General features: G+C 34.1%; 1 protein-coding gene across 1 annotated transcript; it reads right to left on the bottom strand.

Moving 5' to 3' along the window:
- Window positions 1-15,285: 15,285 nt before the first annotated feature.
- LOC133321468 (lipase member H-A-like) lies at window positions 15,286-16,305 on the bottom strand. Its single transcript, XM_061530559.1, has one exon. It carries the CDS (start codon window positions 16,303-16,305, stop codon window positions 15,286-15,288), a length of 1,020 nt encoding a protein of 339 aa, XP_061386543.1.
- Between the last annotated feature and the right edge of the window lie 3,440 nt (window positions 16,306-19,745).

Below are 19,745 nucleotides of genomic sequence, written 5' to 3'. Positions count from 1 at the left end.
AGCGATTTATTTTAATCGGCCAAACATAAATTGTGGTTTTAATTAGAAATTCTGTTTAAACTGATTTACGTTTGACACATTCTTGAAAAGTATTTTGTAGTGAGTTAACATGAATTTTAGAAAATTAATAGAAAATTCATATTGAGGAAATGAGATTCTGTAACAAAATGCATGTTAATTGGAATATCAATTACATGTAAGAAGACGAACTTCTATATGGAAGAAATATTAGGTGAGGGAAAAAGAAATCCATAATTTTTATATTAACCATAGGACATGTTTCGGAATGTCCGCCAAATATGCACCGGTTTGTTCTATGATTTGTTGCCATTTTAAAGATAACTTCATAATGCCTCTCTCATATAAGTCCTGCTCTCTATTTGCAACCAACTCTTGTAGTCGATTTTCACAATCCTCTCTAGATAGATTTTTTTTATCATTAAAGAAAATCCCGACTGTATGGCGGATGCATTAACTTCCCAACCAAGCTCCCGAAATTTCTGGCGAGTCACTGTAGATGTGTGTGGTCAAGCGTTGTCCTGGTGGAACACGACACCTGCCTGATGGGCAATTCTGGCCGTTTCTGGTAAATTACTACGTTCAAACGGTCCAGTTGTTGACAGTAGCAATTAAAAGTAAGCGTTTGTCCATATGGAAGCAACTCATAATAAATAATCCCCTTCCAGTCCCAACAATTGCATATCAGAACCTTCCTGGGATAGTACTGGTTTGGCCACCGTTTGAGGTGCTTCATCGCTCTTTGACCACGATCGTTTTCGCACAGGATCCATCCTATTTTTTCTGTTAATTGGTGTGGCACCCAACCATCGAGCTTCTTGTTTAATCCTTAAAGCTTTGCATTAAAGATTTAAAACAGTTTTTTGGTCGATTTTTAGCTCCTGGGCGATGTTACGACTGCTAACATACGGGTCAACTTCGATCATTTCTCAGATTTAACTACATACATAACTCCGTACATACAACAATATACTTGGTATCAATTTAGAGGCCAATAACTCCTGTTGGACCAGACCGCCGGACAGACACATATATCTAGATCAACTGAGTATACTCAAAGGTGGGTCTAGGACCAATATTTCGCGACGTTACAAACTCTTGAGGATGTACAGAGCTATAGTACCCTGACAACTCGTTGTGTAGGGTACAAAATATAATAAAATAATCGGACATGAAAAAATATTTTTAAACCAGTTAGCGGAGCAGTATGGTCGGACGGGGCCGACTATCTGATACCCTACACAACTACCACGAAAAATAAACATTCTGCGGTTCTATATTCTGAGCCTGGGCAATATTTCATGATATTTGCACACTTTTTACCGATTATAGATCTTGAATATTGACCGATCATCATCTAAACAGCCGCTCGAAGTATTTGGTCAGATCTCCTTCACCTTGTTAAATATGTGATGTTCTGCATATAATGATTGCCTCTACAGCGACTAGAAAATCTGACAAAAATTACAGTTTTCGGTTCATTGCTCCCCCTGAATGAAATCTCAACTTTACCGCAAACTATAGGCATCGTCCTTGACCATAATCGGAACTTCATGTACAATTTCAAAGCGATCAGCGCGACATTTGCGTTCTCTAATGGGTATAGTCACCTTGACCTAATTACGTATAACTCCCACATCAGAGTACATAAAACCATATAATTGGTATCAATTTAAAGGCCAACAACTCCTCTTGGATATACGACCCACATTTGTGGTACATGTCCTTCAGAAGCAAGTATATACGCCCCAGAAAAAGGCATGCTTATTCTTTGGCCCGACCCCCACTCCATGTAAAATTTCACGATGTTCGGACCATAACAGCGGCCTCTGGAGCGCCCAGAAAAACCGACAAAAATTAAGTATTTGCTCATTTCATCCCCTAAATATTAACCGATCTTTACCAAAAACAATAGGTGTCTTCATTGACCAGAACCCATCCTACATGCAAAATTTCGTGGAGATTGGTCCATAACTGTGGCCTATATAATGTTTGCAAATTATAATGGATAAACGGACGGACACATATGTCTAGATCGACTCAGCTAGTCGAGATATGACGATCGGTATAGTTAAATACCAATATTTCGCGGCGTTACAAACGCTTGGGGCTGCACAAAGCTATAATACCCTGACAACATAGTTGTGTAGGGTATAAAAACCTTAAATCGATTGGGACTTTCATATGGGGTTATAACAATTCAAAATGCTACGAGGAAAAATGGGGAAACGTTACGTGAGGTTTACCTCATATTTTGAACCCACATTTTTGGTAGGAGAATAACAAATATATAATTAGATTTAATTCGGTTGATAAATGTGTCAAAATCCCCATTATTCCGAATATATGGGGCTACCCTAAAATGTGGTTCAATATTAATATTTTTAGTATGCAGAAGTTCTACATCGTGCCCATAGTCAACATCGTTCCCGTATTACCCAAAAATATCAATATTTGGGAGGTATTGTTTTATGGGTACTATCCGAAAAGCGAATCTTAATTTTTGGTAGGATTAGATTTGCTATCCAACGAGAACCCGAAATTCTAAATTTCACCTAATTTGGTTGGGTGATATGGGAGCTTTACCATCCTAGGAGAAGTAGCAACGTGTATACAAAATAGCAAAGCCATATCTTAAATGTTGCGATCTCTATCGTGGTTTCAGAGATTTTGGGAAAAATATATACTAACAACCAACGCTTGTGGATAGACCTTGAAAAAATTCTTAACTCCGAGGATAGTGCATCGAGTTTCCTATTTGGTAATTATCTTACCGTATAGTAGGTATTTCCAAAAACTCCTATACAACAATTCAGATGTCATTCCGGTTGTTCATACCAATGATAGCCTATTTGGTACCATTTAGCACTTGTACTATTATTTACAACAAATTTCCGACAAAATTCTTTACCATTTGGGAGGACTTTGTAACAATATTACGATCTGGTGAATTTGGATCAACTCTAATATTCCGATCATGTGATATATTTTTCTTAAATATTATTTCTGAAACGGATTTAGTCCAAATATGATATAATGAATAATTCGGCCATAAGGCAGAGAGTATGTAAATAGCATAGGCATTTTGGAGAATTTTTATTCGAGATTTTCTCAATTGGCAGTTATTATTTAAAAGTTGATCTTTTGTATTATAAACAGGGTTTTATAATTATCCGATATTTACGCTGTTATAAAAATGGCACAATTTGATTTTTTTTAATACCACAATAACATACCTTATTGGAATACGTAGTATAACATCTGGAGTCAAGAACCAAAAAAAAGTTTTTGATTTACTGTCTATGGCCAAACAAATTGGTTTTTCTAACCGAACTAAAAAAAATATTTTTCAGAAAATTAATTTCCCCTGACACATTAGAGCTGGACGAAAAAAAAACTTTTGGGCGTAAAACATAATACAACAATAAACCTCAAACTTGAAACTAACCTTAACTCAAGATAGCCATCGCTATAAATTAGTTAAACTGTAACAAAAGGGGTGGCGGCATCGACTGACCATCAGAAGAACAGTTTTCACACCAATAAAGAAAATTGAAAAGTCCAACACAGAAAATAAGAAATAAAAATTGAAAAAAAAGAGAATAAAAAACATAAAAGGCTTTTTAATGTACAGTAAGTGATTCATTAAACGTGATAAGAATTTTCAATTTTTTTTTCGTTTAAATGGTCTAGTAGCTAAAATCTTTCATAAACTAGAACCGAAAAAAGAAAAAAAAATCATAGAGAAAGAAAAAAATTACTCGACAAAACGTAACAAATATTGGTTAACTAGTAGTACCACAAGTGTTACACTTGTATACGTTATTTTTTGTGGTTCCTTTGGGTTAGACGTGGTTCTGTCTGGAATGGTTTCATGTGTACACCGCCTTTGTCTGGTTGCTTTAGCTTGTCTTTAAGTGAAATGTGCTGGTCAATGGTCACTTTTGAAGACAAACACCGTTTAGAAAACTAAAAAAGAAAATATTTGTTATAATTTCTAATCGAAAAAATATAGATAAGAATCTCATGTTCGGCTTGCTTTCTTATATTGGCTGTTAATTGTTTTTAGCCTACTTGTCCGTCTGTCATATCTCATTGCAGCACTCTCAATAGTGATAAGTATCTGATATAAGTGGCTGTCAAAAAGTATTTGTTTACTTGTTAAGACAAACAAAAAATGAGGTCAATTTTAATTAAATCATTAAGCGATAGAAATAAAAATTTTAAATTTCACATATTTTTGAATATTAAAATTTATTTAGAAAACAATAAACTCATTACGAATACATGACAATAGAAAGTGTGCAGATTTCATGAAACACTTTCTTTCATTGATAAATTGCATGGGAGTGTTAATTGATACGAAATAGTTGGTATTTAAGTGCCACAATAAAAATCTAGAATTATTCACGAAATTACCAAGACATTAGATTAAATTTTATTTTGTCTAAGCAAAGTTTTAGGATTACAAAAAAAATTAGTTATCACGTTTCCGGACATGAAAGATATAGTATTCATTTTTATACTGGTCAATGCTATAGCATTCAAATTTTAAAACCTATTTTCTTTTATATCAGATCCGAATCCGAACCAAAAAAATGTGCCATTCCATTTCTGCAGCTACCTGATTTGTATACCCTTCACCACACTGTGCTACAGGGTATTATGTCTATGTGCATATGTTTGTAACAGGCAAAAGGAAACGAGATAGATCCATGGTTCCTTTTGAGAATATGCATAGAATCTCTTCCTGACTTGATGATGTTAAATTGTAAAGAAACTACAGATCGCAGTTATCATCCGATTTGGATGAAATTTGGCACAGCTCATTTATTTCACCCAAGGACGAACCCTATTGAAATTGGGAAAAATCGGTTCAGATTTAGATATAGCTCCAATATATAATTTCGTCCGATTTAAGGTAAATGGTTCATCAAAGTCTTTATATATCTTTAAATTTGTACGAAATTTGGCACAGTGTATTGAATTAAGTCTGGAATGATGTGTGTTAAGTTTCGTGAAAATCGGTTCAGATTTAGATATAGCTCCCATATATACTTTCGTCCGATTTATGGTAAATGGTGCGCCAAAGTCCCTCAATATCTTTCGATATGCACGAAAATTTGGCATAGATGTTTAGAATGATGTGTGCAAAGTTTCGTGAAATCGGTTCAGATGTAGATATAGCTTCATATATATTTTAATGTAAATGGTGAACCAAAGTCCCTATATATAAAAAATATCTTTCGATTTGCACGAAATTTTGTATAACGCACTGAAATAAGTCTAGAATTATGTGTGTTAAGTTTCGGTTTTAGATATAGCTCCCATATATATTTTCTTCCGATTTAAGGTAAATGGTGCACCAAAGTCCCTAAATATCTTTCCTTCAATGTCATGTCAATCTTCTTTCGAAAAGGCGACGTCTGTTAGGAGACTATATGAAATATATAGAGAAGGGTGCAAAATGTGTTCAGTACCAATTTGTGTATACAGTCCAAATAATTTAAATTAAATATTCGAATTGTACGAATTCTGTTATTATAATTATTTTTGATTCTTGTAAAAAAGATCATAGAGAATAATTTATCATAGAGAATAATTTGGGTTTCATATGTCAAGACCTGATTATGGATGTCATATACCAAAAGAAAAATGTAAAAAAATCACATTTTTGATAAAGATATGAGCTTTTCAATATAGAGAAGAGGTTAAAATGTGTACAGTACCAAATTGTATATGGGCAATATTGCCAATTTTTTAACATAGCTGAAACGGAGGTTCACCCCTTTATAACTCGGGAACTACTTAAGTATATGAAAAAAAGTGAATAGTTTTGGGTTAATTGATCTGTCGTTGCAAACTGTTCATGATATTGAACTCCAAACTTTATTTTGGTGGAAGCTGTGTCTACTTTAATGTAAAAAAATGTGTAAAAATACGTTGAGGCGAACCCGTTTTTTTATGTTCTCTATCGATTTGTGACTAAGCCACTCATTGCACGGTCTTCGTGTCAAAATAAAACTAGAAGCCAACAAAATGGGGACTACGCCCCTTATATATCATTTTTCAAAATTTTCACTGCATTTATCTTTAAATGATGCTGACATTTTGAAGCTCCATTTTGAGTGTTTTTTTTATTTTTACTTCTAGCTTTAATACGCAAACATGAATTTATAAAAATCAATTATAAGATTATTATAGTCGCGAATCTGCGTCATTTGATATGTATTTTGTGTATGTAGTATGCACAGCTTCAGAGTAATACTCATCAGAAGGTGCGAATTTTGTGCGATCAAATTTCTAAAAAACCTATTTTTCGGGCCAAATTTTTAGATCTGTCAACTGAATGATATGGGTACCCGCGATCAATAAGGTTTTTTACGTTTCGGATGATATAAAATCTTCTTCGTGAAAATCCATCTACTAGAACGGCGGGAACTGGCCTTCCAAAAACACGAAATTTGGCAAAAAATGTTTTTGAAAATATCGCGGATTTATTTGCGTTTTCTGTGTATCATTTCCGCTTCAATAAATGACCTCTTACGGATTTTGATCTTTTTCGAAAAGAGAACTTTAAAAACTTCAGCCGAAAGAGAGATGTACGCAATTTATCTCAAAAATAGATTTTGATGGCACATCCATGGTTCTTAATGGACCACACTGAAATCGGTATAGATCGATGTATTTTTTTAGGGTGCACATCGAAATCGGATGCGCGTTAATGGCATATGGAGTTTTCGGAAATTATTCGCGTTTTACAATTTTTTGGGTACTTCAATGCAACGTGTGGCACATCTTAGCCGTCAAATGAAATTTCGCAAAATATATATGGATTAGAAGATAAACTTCAGTACTTTCTTGAAACCGTATGCGCATCAAATGATTTTGAGAATTACGCGATTTAGACGCAATTTATCTCAAAAATAGTGTGAGCTGGCACATCCATGGTTCTTAATGGACCACATTGAAATCGGTATAGATCGATGTATTGTTTTAAAGTGCACACCGAAATCGGATGCGCGTTAATGGCATATGGAGTTTTCGGAAATTATTCGCGTTTTACGATTTTTTGGGTACTTCAATATAACGTGCGGCACATCTTAGCCGTCAAATTAAATTTCGCAAAATATATATGGATTGGAAGATAAACTTCAGTACTTCCTGGAAACCGCATGCGCATCAAATGATTTTGAGAATTACGCGATTTACACGCAATTTAAAATGTGTATTTCATAATATTATTTAATTTTAAGATTTGTTCCTATTTATAGAACCCCAAGATTTATCGAGAGGGTCTTGGCATAATCCGCAAGGTGTATACTTATACACAAAAAGTGATTATTATTATATATGTAAATTTTTCGGCGAAATTTGGGTAAAATAGCAGAATAACCCCAACATTTTTTTCTGAAATTTCTTGTATACAATTAAAAAATTAAATATGATGACATTATTTTTTCGAACCAAAAACAAATATTTTTCCTTAATATCTTATTTTGTTGTCGCTGTAATTTACAAACCGCTACACGGACTTGTGTGATTTTGATATCATTTGATTCATCGTGGTCTTTAGATTACGCAGATATTTTTTAATTAATTTTTAGGTGTGTGTATGTCATTAATATAATGAAAATATTGACGTAATCTCCTATATTTTTATTATTTTTCTCATATTTCGCGAAGATGTGCAACTTTTTCGCGATTATTATAATATGTGCATATTCTTATTTTACGGAGCAAGATATATATCAACGTTTTTGGTCAATACAATAAACGGCGTAATTTTAAGATTTTTTTCTTATGCCCAAAATTAAAACCTCGATAACTTTTGCGCGCATCAACCAAAAATTTGATCGCGAACGGTTTCGGAGTCAGAACATTTTTCTCTATATGTGTACCAAAAATCATTGATGTGCCACAAAAGCAAAAAAGCCGATTTTTTGAAAATGGAATATTAAAAAATTGGCAATATTGCCCATATACAGTCCAAACTATTTTAATCATTTCGTATTCGAATTGTATGAATTCTGCCATTCGAATTATTTTTGATTCCTGTAAAAAAGATCGTAGAGAATAATTTAAAATGTTTTCCGTCAATTTTTCAGAAAAAATGTACTGTATATCCCGAATGCAAGGATGTAGCGATGTCAAATTTTGTTCATATCCTATTTAGGATAGTTACATTAAGTCTGTGAACAGAACATTGTTGTATGATTACGGAAAAAAATCGGGGCTCAAAGGGTTAAAGTAATACATATTGTGATAATGTTTTCGATTTTATTCTAAGAACAAATAATATCAAAATTCCGAAAATTATACATAATGATGTTAGCGATCTCATCCCCTAAGTCTAAACACATTTATTATATTTTTTCTTTTTTTATATCTATTTCTTAAAAATTCAGTAAAAATTAATATGGTGTGTTTTCTCTTCATTTCAGGTATGCCACTTGTATTCTATGGACGTAATGCCTGGTAAATTGGGAAACTTTTATTTGTCATCACTTTCCTATATATGATAATTTCAAATTCAATTGTGTCTTCCTTAAAAGTGAAATATATATTTTATTATTCACTGAAATTACTCATAGAATTATTGATTAGATAGTTCAAGTTAAAATGTCGCGGCGTTAGTTGTTCGGATTAAATTATACCCATTTGTTCAATTTTGATAAGCACTTATATTGAATTGAAATTTAGGCATATATATTTAAATATATATCAGATTAAAATTTACAATGAATCATATATAATGGAAAATTTGTATTTTGCTTAAACAAGTTCATTGTTATACAGAAACAAAGAAAACAAGAACAACTTTTGTTATAGCCTTCATTATGATGTGAACACTCAAAATAAGTAAAACCAGTCGAGGGTGCCAGGTGAAAATGAACGAAAATGACGAAAATTGGGCTAGGAATTATAATCCATTGATCCCCGATCTTTTTCGGTGATCATAGACATATGAACAAAATTTGAAGTCGCTACATCCTTCCTTTCAGGAGATACAGCAAAGTAATAAAAGACATAACGAAAAGCAAATGCAAAATGGAGGATTACCTTAGATTACCATTTAGGTTCTTTTTTTAACAAGAATCAAAAATAATTTTGAGAGAATACGAAGCTATTTAAAAAACTTGGACTGTATATATATTTATTGAAAAGCGCATAACTTTACCAAAAATTTGATTTTTTAGATTTTTCTTTTGATAATCGTCCATCAAAAGTTCTTAAAATATATAGTCCCAAAAATATATATCAAGTTGGGGAAAAATAAATTCATTAGACCGGTCGTCGAAAATGTCGATAAAATCGGAGAAATTATCGAAGTTGACCGGTATGTTACCAGTCGTCGCCCATGTGCTAAAAATCGACCATAAAACTGTTTGAAAACCTTTACACAAACCTGAATACAACAAGTCAAAAAGCGTTAAGTTCGGCAGGGCCGAACATTGGATACCCTCCACCATAGGTATACTGACAGATATTTGAAATGAAAATATAGGGAACATGCCAAAAAGTGAACATATACCGATAGTTCTACAAACCGGTTTATGTTAACCATTATGTACACTAAATACGAATTTCTGCAATTTTTAATGAAAACCTCAAAGCGTGGACTGATACTAATAATGCATGGTAGAATATACAATCCTCAAACTACTGCAATTTAGATTACATAGTGTAGGAATTAAGGAATATTTGGGGTTATAATTATATGAAGGCTATACCTAAATAATGACCGACATATGTCAATTTCGGCCCAATATTTTCTTTCCTTCGGGAGGTATAATTATATGGGGGAGAAGCCTAAATGCTGGCCGATATATTTCATTATCGTCAGGATGGAGTTTTTTTTATCACGATTTCCTTAGAATGATTACAACCGATGGCTTAATCGTCTTAGAATAATTTGTGGGGTAAAAATTACTATTCCGAGTAATGAATAATCCCTATACTATGGTAGAATACGCCTATGTGGGGACACACGGAACTAATCACTAACTATTTTAATATAAGAATGTTAATAACACTGTGCGACACGAAAATTTTTCAGGGGTTCTAATGTACCAATTCTGTTTAGTTGGAGTCCCTGGACCACGAAAATACCTTTGGTTTTTCTGGGTCACTTCGAAAATAAATTTTATAACGGTAAATATAGAGAAAAACGTGGTTTCATGGATTTTCCATTTGAAACTTGAATAACTTATTTACTTTATAACGGATTTATATTATTCTTCTTTTCATTCGAAGAGTACAATTTTTCCTTTCAAACAAGATATATATTTGGTAAATCGGTTGAGTATTGGCTGAGATACAGCGGTTGAAATGTGAAGAAATACGCATAAAATGACAAAATTTATTTTTCTTCGGACTGTACGATGAAATTATTATATCAAGCCATATAAGTTTTATTATATTACGGGGAAGAAAATTAAATTAGCTTTCGAAAATGATAAAAATCAAAAAAATCGGTTAAAAAATGGATGACTTATACACATTTTTGTATTGATTCTATGCATATTATCTAAAGGAACTATGGGTCTATCTCGTTCTTTTGCCTGTTACAAACATAACGGTTTGTAACAGGAAACGATACAGACCCATATTTCCTTTAGAGAATATGCATAGAATAAATACAAAAATGTGTATAAGTCATCAATTTTTTAACCGATTTTTTTTATTTTTATCATTTTCGAAAGCTAATTTAATTTTCTTCCCCATAATATATTAAAACTTATATGGCTTGATATCATAATTTCATCGTACAGTCCGAAGAAAAATAAATTTTGTCATTTTTTGCGTATTTTTTCACATTTCAACCGCTGTAACTCAGCCAATACTCAACCGATTAACCAAACATATATCTTGTTTGAAAGGAAAAATTGTACTCTTCGAAAGAAAAGAAGAATAATATAAATCCGTTATAAAGTAAATAAGTTATTCAAGTTTCAAATGGAAAATCCATGAAACCACGTTTTTCTCTATATTTACCGTTATAAAATTAATTTTCGAAGTGACCCAGAAAAACCAAAGGTATTTTCGTGATCCAGGGACTCCAACTAAACAGAATTGGTACATTAGAATCCCTGAAAATTTTTTTTTTTGTTATTTTGTAGTACAGTGTAATTTTTAGAAGGAAGATTTGTTACCATATTCGACTACAAAATACTAAATAACATGCGAATTCGGTTGAAAAACGCGCTAAAGAACCCCAAAATACCAAAAATTGAGGGTGTGTTATATGGGGGCTACCCCAAAAAAATGGGCCTATATAGTTTTTAGTGAAGAAATTTCGTGCCCAATAAGAACCCATTGTACCAAATTTCAGCGAATTTGGTTTAAAAAAACGATTAGCCAAGCGCCCCCCCAAATACAGTACATTGGGGGTTCCATTATATGGGGGCTATCAGAAAAAGTGGACCGACATTTATAATTTTAAGTGGAGACATTTGGTACCCAAAAAGAACCCAATGTACCAAATGCCAGCGAATTCGGTTGAAAAATGCGCTAAAGAACCCCAAAATATCGAAAATTGGACGGTACCCCTATATGGGGCTATGCCTAAACGTGGACCGATATAGCCCATCTTCGAACTTGACCTGCTTGCAGACAAAAGACAACTCTATGCCAAATTTCGGCGATCTATCGCATTTCCTTCAGAAACAGAGGGACGGACTGACATGGCTAGATCGTCTTAGAATTTTACCCTGATCTAGAATATATATGGATATTTCGATGAGTTACAAACGGAATGACAAAATTAATATACCCTCCATACTATGGTGGAGGGTATAAAAAGAAGCTCGACATTTGGGTCCCACACCAATTAACAGAAAAAAATAGGATGGATCGAATTTCCATGTACGAAGCCTTGGCCAAACGGAATGAGATAAACCCATTTCTTAAACGGATGGTGATTGGAGATGAGAAATGGATCACATACAATAAACCTGAGCGAAACAGATAGTGGTCAAAGAGCGGTGAAGCACCTAAAACGATGGCCAAACCAGGACTAAAGACCAGAAAACTTCTGCTATGCATTTGGTGGGACTGGAAGGGCATTATTTATTATGAGTTGCTTCCATATGGCCAAACGCAAAATTCTGATCTCTGTCAACAACTGAATCGCTTGAAAATAGCAATTGATAAGAAACGGCCAGAATTGGCCAACAGGAGAGGTGTCGAGTTCCACCAGGACAACGCTAGGCCACACACATCTACAGTGACTCTCCAGAAACTTTGGGAGTTTGGTTGGGAAGTTTTAATGCATTCGCCGTACAGTGCGGACTTGGTGCCAAGAGATTATCATATTTTTCTTGCATTACAAAAGTTGTTTAAGGGGACCTCCCCCATTCTAAATTTTAAGTTTTCAAGATTTGCATTGGGCTTTAAATCTTCGAAGATTTAAAAGAGAACAAAAATAATTTGCAAAAGTTGATTGTTGTTGTTTTGTTATTGTTTTTGGTGAGTAAAGAAAATTCGTTATTTTTGATGGCGGGCATAATAACTCCTCACTGGAGCATCGGAATCCGGAAATTTCAAGGGTGTCAGAAAGATTACATGTCTGGCTCTCATATGAACTAGGATTATTGACTTCGCTCAAAAATTAACAAAAAAAATTAACCTTTGAAAAATGTGTTTGGAAATCCGGCTATTTTTGACCACAAACTATATTAAACAGTATCCCCTTAATAATAAAAAATTTGTATCTGGGGAGGATTATGAAAATTGACTACTAGAGTTTTTTTTGCAAATAGAGAGCAGGACTTCTATGACAGAGAGACATTATGAATATAAATCCGTTATAAAGTAAATAAGTTATTCAAGTTTCAAATGGAAAATCCATGAAACCACGTTTTTCTCTATATTTACCGTTATAAAATTAATTTTCGAAGTGACCCAGAAAAACCAAAGGTATTTTCGTGATCCAGGGACTCCAACTAAACAGAATTGGTACATTAGAATCCCTGAAAATTTTTTTTTTTTGTTATTTTGTAGTACAGTGTAATTTTTAGAAGGAAGATTTGTTACCATATTCGACTACAAAATACTAAATAACATGCGAATTCGGTTGAAAAACGCGCTAAAGAACCCCAAAATACCAAAAATTGAGGGTGTGTTATATGGGGGCTACCCCAAAAAAATGGGCCTATATAGTTTTTAGTGAAGAAATTTCGTGCCCAATAAGAACCCATTGTACCAAATTTCAGCGAATTTGGTTTAAAAAAACGATTAGCCAAGCGCCCCCCCAAATACAGTACATTGGGGGTTCCATTATATGGGGGCTATCAGAAAAAGTGGACCGACATTTATAATTTTAAGTGGAGACATTTGGTACCCAAAAAGAACCCAATGTACCAAATGCCAGCGAATTCGGTTGAAAAATGCGCTAAAGAACCCCAAAATATCGAAAATTGGACGGTACCCCTATATGGGGCTATGCCTAAACGTGGACCGATATAGCCCATCTTCGAACTTGACCTGCTTGCAGACAAAAGATAACTCTATGCCAAATTTCGGCGATCTATCGCATTTCCTTCAGAAACAGAGGGACGGACTGACATGGCTAGATCGTCTTAGAATTTTACCCTGATCTAGAATATATATGGATATTTCGATGAGTTACAAACGGAATGACAAAATTAATATACCCTCCATACTATGGTGGAGGGTATAAAAAGAAGCTCGACATTTGGGTCCCACACCAATTAACAGAAAAAAATAGGATGGATCGAATTTCCATGTACGAAGCCTTGGCCAAACGGAATGAGATAAACCCATTTCTTAAACGGATGGTGATTGGAGATGAGAAATGGATCACATACAATAAACCTGAGCGAAACAGATAGTGGTCAAAGAGCGGTGAAGCACCTAAAACGATGGCCAAACCAGGACTAAAGACCAGAAAACTTCTGCTATGCATTTGGTGGGACTGGAAGGGCATTATTTATTATGAGTTGCTTCCATATGGCCAAACGCAAAATTCTGATCTCTGTCAACAACTGAATCGCTTGAAAATAGCAATTGATAAGAAACGGCCAGAATTGGCCAACAGGAGAGGTGTCGAGTTCCACCAGGACAACGCTAGGCCACACACATCTACAGTGACTCTCCAGAAACTTTGGGAGTTTGGTTGGGAAGTTTTAATGCATTCGCCGTACAGTGCGGACTTGGTGCCAAGAGATTATCATATTTTTCTTGCATTACAAAAGTTGTTTAAGGGGACCTCCCCCATTCTAAATTTTAAGTTTTCAAGATTTGCATTGGGCTTTAAATCTTCGAAGATTTAAAAGAGAACAAAAATAATTTGCAAAAGTTGATTGTTGTTGTTTTGTTATTGTTTTTGGTGAGTAAAGAAAATTCGTTATTTTTGATGGCGGGCATAATAACTCCTCACTGGAGCATCGGAATCCGGAAATTTCAAGGGTGTCAGAAAGATTACATGTCTGGCTCTCATATGAACTAGGATTATTGACTTCGCTCAAAAATTAACAAAAAAAATTAACCTTTGAAAAATGTGTTTGGAAATCCGGCTATTTTTGACCACAAACTATATTAAACAGTATCCCCTTAATAATAAAAAATTTGTATCTGGGGAGGATTATGAAAATTGACTACTAGAGTTTTTTTTGCAAATAGAGAGCAGGACTTCTATGACAGAGAGACATTATGAAGTTATCTTTAAAATGACAACAAATCATACACCAAAACGGTACATATATGTGGCCCAAATCGGACATTCCGAAGCATGTTAAATAAAATCCTATAGTTCATATAAAAATAATGGATTTCCCTTACAGTGAGCAAAATTTCGTGAACATTTACCTCCTCATACTTGCAATAAGAGCATACATATCACCAGACAATATCAGCTTTTTATTTTGTCAAGCCAAAAAAACATACAAAGTTTCGATAAAAAGAAATAGGAAATATTTAACTTCAGATTTAACGACCAATAGTTCTTTAATTCCAGAGTTTTAGAATTGTAATCCACGCACGATAAAATAAACCATTTGTTTAAATAATAAAATTAATTAAATTTATTTATTTTTCTTTTTAATTTTTTTATTAAAAATATATAAAAATTAAAACATTATTTCTCTTTGAGCGGATCATAAAATAAAACTATTTACTTATATATACAACAAATATCAAACAATTCATTTAAATTCACTTCCATATTTATAAAACACACTAATAACAAAATTCGTTCAATTTTATATACACACACAAACAATAAATTAAAATTCCGAAGTCAAACTACGTTGTTAAATCATCCTCCTTATAGAGATAACCCGGAAGATCTTTAGGTTCAATATAATATGTACCCTGGACACCACGGGCATAAGGTTTCGAGCCGTTTGTTTGCAGGAAATAATCACCAGAAATATTCGTCGGACAATCATGGCCCATGACAACATGTTCCCGATCATCGTTGATAAGTTTGCCAACCTTAAAGTCGGACCAGTCTTTCGCCTTTACACAATTAAATTTCACTGGATATTCATTGGCAACACTTTCCGCCCAAAACCACCAGGAACGACGATGACTGGATAAATCATTATCGGTTAGCATGCGATAATTCCGTTTTGGGCAGCCAGGTTGTAGGGTTTTCCCAGCATTGGGCCAAAAGTCAGCAGTGCCGGTACTAAAGGGAGCTCCATATAGCCAGGCATCAGTGTGTATGACATCAACAAATTCAGCATCGTGACGGCTTAAATGTTTGGCCATGCCCACGGTCATGTAGAATAGAGGGAAGGCGGGATCCAGAGCTGAAATGCGTTTGATTTTCTTGGTCTTTTTGCTGCGTGCATAGATTTCACGACCCACAATGCCAGCCATTTGACCACCCAGGGAATGACCCACAATGTGGAATTTTTCTATGTCCAAACCATTTTCAAATTGTTGTAACAACATTTTGGCCAATACCGGACCCAATTGTTTGGCATTTACCACAGCATCAAAGGCATAGTTGCCATCGGCCAATTCACCCCAATCCAAAACAATTAGATTTGTATCTGTCCTCTTCATATAGGCATCGACAATGACATGGATACTCTCCACATCGACATTTTCCAAATAGCCATGTAAATAGAGGACTGTGTTTTTGTTTTTATCAAATTTCTCATCATTCAATATGGACTGGAAATCTTCCAAATCGTAGATGGCACTGTCCACATATGTGGGTCCATAATAATGTATGAACTTTGCACTGTGTAAATCGGCTGGAGATTTGCGCAGACCCAATAGCAGGCGGGATTTATTTTTAACAGCTTTCATTTTTGGAGAATTTTTTTCGATTTTAATTTTTTTTCGGTTTCCTTTTAGGCTGAGATTATTTTTTCGGAATTTGTAATTATTTTAAAATTATATCTTATTGTTGTTTTTGTAATTCTTTTTCTTTCGTTTTGTTTTGCGTTACGTACGCGATGTTCTTGATTTACTGCTTGACAATTCTCAATTGACGTTGACAATTCATTTGTTTGCGGGCAAATTATGCAAAACAATTCGAAAAACAAAATATTGATAAGCCCAAGGAAGATTTAGAAGTCCGAAGATTAATTAAAACAAATTCATACACACACACACAACATTCAATACGGGAACTGTCAAAAATTGTTGCTATTTTCGTGTTGCTTGTCTTATTATCATTATCTCCACACACGGCGGCATATGGGGCATACACGTTCCTAATATTTCGAATATTTAACTAATAATCAGTCCAGCCAACCAGCCAGCAGTCTATCTAATAATTTAGTCTATTCATGTGGTGACGAACGACCCACAGTAGCAACAACAGCTACAGCCCACTCTCGAAGTGGGGAAATATTGTTCATTTAATTGCAGCTAAGTAAAGTGACGGATAACAAAAATACTAAATTAGATAATTCAGATGACAATACACGTCGCTTTCGGTAGTTAAGTGGTTTATTTTTGTAACAATAATAACAACAACAAATTGAACAACTAACCGACCGGACCGTACGCTATTGTTGTTCACAAAAGACTGGCGCGTTGTATTTGCCATTATCTATTCAAAATTTTTCTGTTTTGTTTGTCTCTCCCTCTCTGGGTTTGGTTGTTCGTAGCTGTTTCTGCTGCTCTTTTGGGGCTTGGTAGTTTCGAAAAACAAAACATATGCGGTATGTTTGTGTGTGCAATTTTTTCAGAGTACTTTTGTTTTTTTTTCATATTTCGTCACAATCTTCAAGCAAACAAAAAAACTGCCAACAAATAAACAGAGTGCGGTAAAGGGTAGAGGGATGAATCAATAAGAAAAGATCAGTGGTTGTCACAAAGTACGTACATATGTACATGTACAAAACGTGTATTCGAGACAAACAAACAGCTATGGTGCTCTCACCACAGATTCCATAAAGATCTCTCACATTTGTCATATTTTTGTTGTTATTTTTTTATTTATTACAATTTTTTGATTTCTCATTTTAAAAAAGAGCGAAGATCAGTGATCAAAAAAAAAAAACAACAACGGCGCAACATATTTCGAAAACGGGACACAAAGCAAATTTTGAAAATGTCAAAATATTAGACAAAGAAAGCAAAGACGATAAAAGATACACGATAGAAAGTTTACGAATACAACAGAAAATAGAAAGGACGATGAACCTCAAAGAGGACACAAACAACATAAGTGTTAGCTATCGCATTGCAATATAGAAATCGGTGATATTAGTTATTAAGGTTTTATGTTGTTGAACTTGACGAAATACTTCATGTAAACTTAATCCAATTTTATTGTAAGTTAATTATATATTCATGAAGATTTGATCTAATGTAATGTTTATTTAAATAGACGTATCCCCTGAAGATGTCAACAAACATTGACGAAACGTCGGGAAAAATGAAATAAAGAGGAATTTTTATTTACAAAACTTAGGTCTATAAGCTTAATAGAACCCAAATCAACAACGAATTTTGACGCACGTATTGTTTACCAAAAACTGATTGAATATATTTGTTGTTATCGGTCAAGGGTGACCAGTCGTGTACTCTACAATCAGCAATTGTATTGTAATTTATTAAACAAAGAATTATAAAACAAAATGTGTAATGAAGGTTCAATGGTGACTGACTGAGAGTAGACCAATGTTAATAAATTATAAAAACTGACTATGATGTATAAATTTAGACATGTAAGCAACGACTGAAGCTACAATTAGGCAAAGGTATACTGACACTGTGGATTTTTGGCCCAATGGTAGAATTGCCCAAAAATAAATTATTTTATGCTAACAACTAATGATTTATGCAGCCATCGTCGTTCCTGGTGGTTTTGTACTGAAAATGCAGCCAATGAATATTCGGTCAAAATCAATGACTGGTCCGATTTTAAGGTTAACAAACATATCAACGTTTGTAGGGAAGAAGTAGTCATGATTGTCCGACAAATATTTCAGGTGATTATTTCCTACAAAGAAAGGGCTCAAAACGGTATGCGGAAAATACTAAAAGTTATGGGAATGCATCAATGACAGATTTTTGAGGCATAAAATCCACCAAACATATTTCATTTCGTTCGGATGTTTATAACACGCATAAAAGCTGTTCTGCAAAATTTGTTTTTATTGGTCATGATTGTCCGACCAATCTTTCAGATGATTATTTCCTACGAATAAAGGGCTCAAAACTGTATGCCCGTGGTGTCCAGGCTACATACTATATTGGACGGAAAATACTAAAAAATTTGATAATGCACTATGGGGCCAGTTGCAGATTTTTGAGGAAACAACTCACTAGAAGCAACTAGATCTTTCAATTTCGTTCGGATGCAGCCGCACAAAGGACACATTTTGTATCCGATTGCGTAACATTTTTTATAGTGAATCCAGATCAATTTAGAGTCACTTTCGGAAAATTTGGTCCTAATCGGTTCAGTCATTGAATGCTCAATTTGATCATTGGGTATACTATTCCTCTTTTTTTATTTAGCTATCAAAGATCTTTCTATAGGCTGAAGATCTAATGATAGTGATGATGATTATAAAACTCAGATTTTTTTGACTCCCGCAACCAGCCGATGACATGTTTCGGTGTATGTGGAATATTTTCTTCGACGAAGGGAACCATAACGTTATCAACACATTTGTGCAAACAATCCGATCCATTACTTCAGAAATCTCTTAAATAAATCGAACTCCATAAAAAGAAAAACAGCTTAAAATCATTGTGTACCCACCTCCATGCTTCCCAGTACTCTTGACATACTGTGGCTTGAGACTTTAATTTTTTTACTTACTCACGGTATTTTTTAACTTCAATGACAATTTTCGGCATGACGTTCATTTGCATCCTTCCTCCGTTCTGAACTGTCATCAATGATATAGTTGCATAAAATCAACTTTTTTCCGAAATACTATTCGGTCCTTAATATCCATTTTGGTTGAAATTTTAAACGAAAAAAAATTAAATTCGAAAAAAGTAACGGTTGTGAATGAAACGCTACGAATAACATTTTTATTAAACTTAAGCATGGTACACTAAAATTGAGAGATTGCGACGTTGCTGGTCCTGAAAATCTTCTGGGAAGAAGATTTCTATGCACAATGCCTGCAATGCCAAATTAGTCACTTCAAAATGTTGCTAAAACTTTCAAAATACCGAAAATGAAGCTGGGAGACTTTTTCCCCGCTCATAGAACACGGAATGACACATCGCAGTTACCTTGTTGGGAAGATGTCAAGAAAATCCTTAAAACACTG

The sequence above is a fragment of the Musca vetustissima genome, unplaced genomic scaffold (genome assembly GCF_032173495.1).
Source record: "Musca vetustissima isolate MV318-11 ecotype Yass unplaced genomic scaffold, APGP_CSIRO_Mvet_v1 utg4496, whole genome shotgun sequence".
NCBI classification, from domain to species: domain Eukaryota; kingdom Metazoa; phylum Arthropoda; class Insecta; order Diptera; family Muscidae; genus Musca; species Musca vetustissima.
The sequence above is the reverse complement of the archived record's forward strand: the minus strand, read 5'-3'. Positions and strand labels throughout refer to the sequence as shown.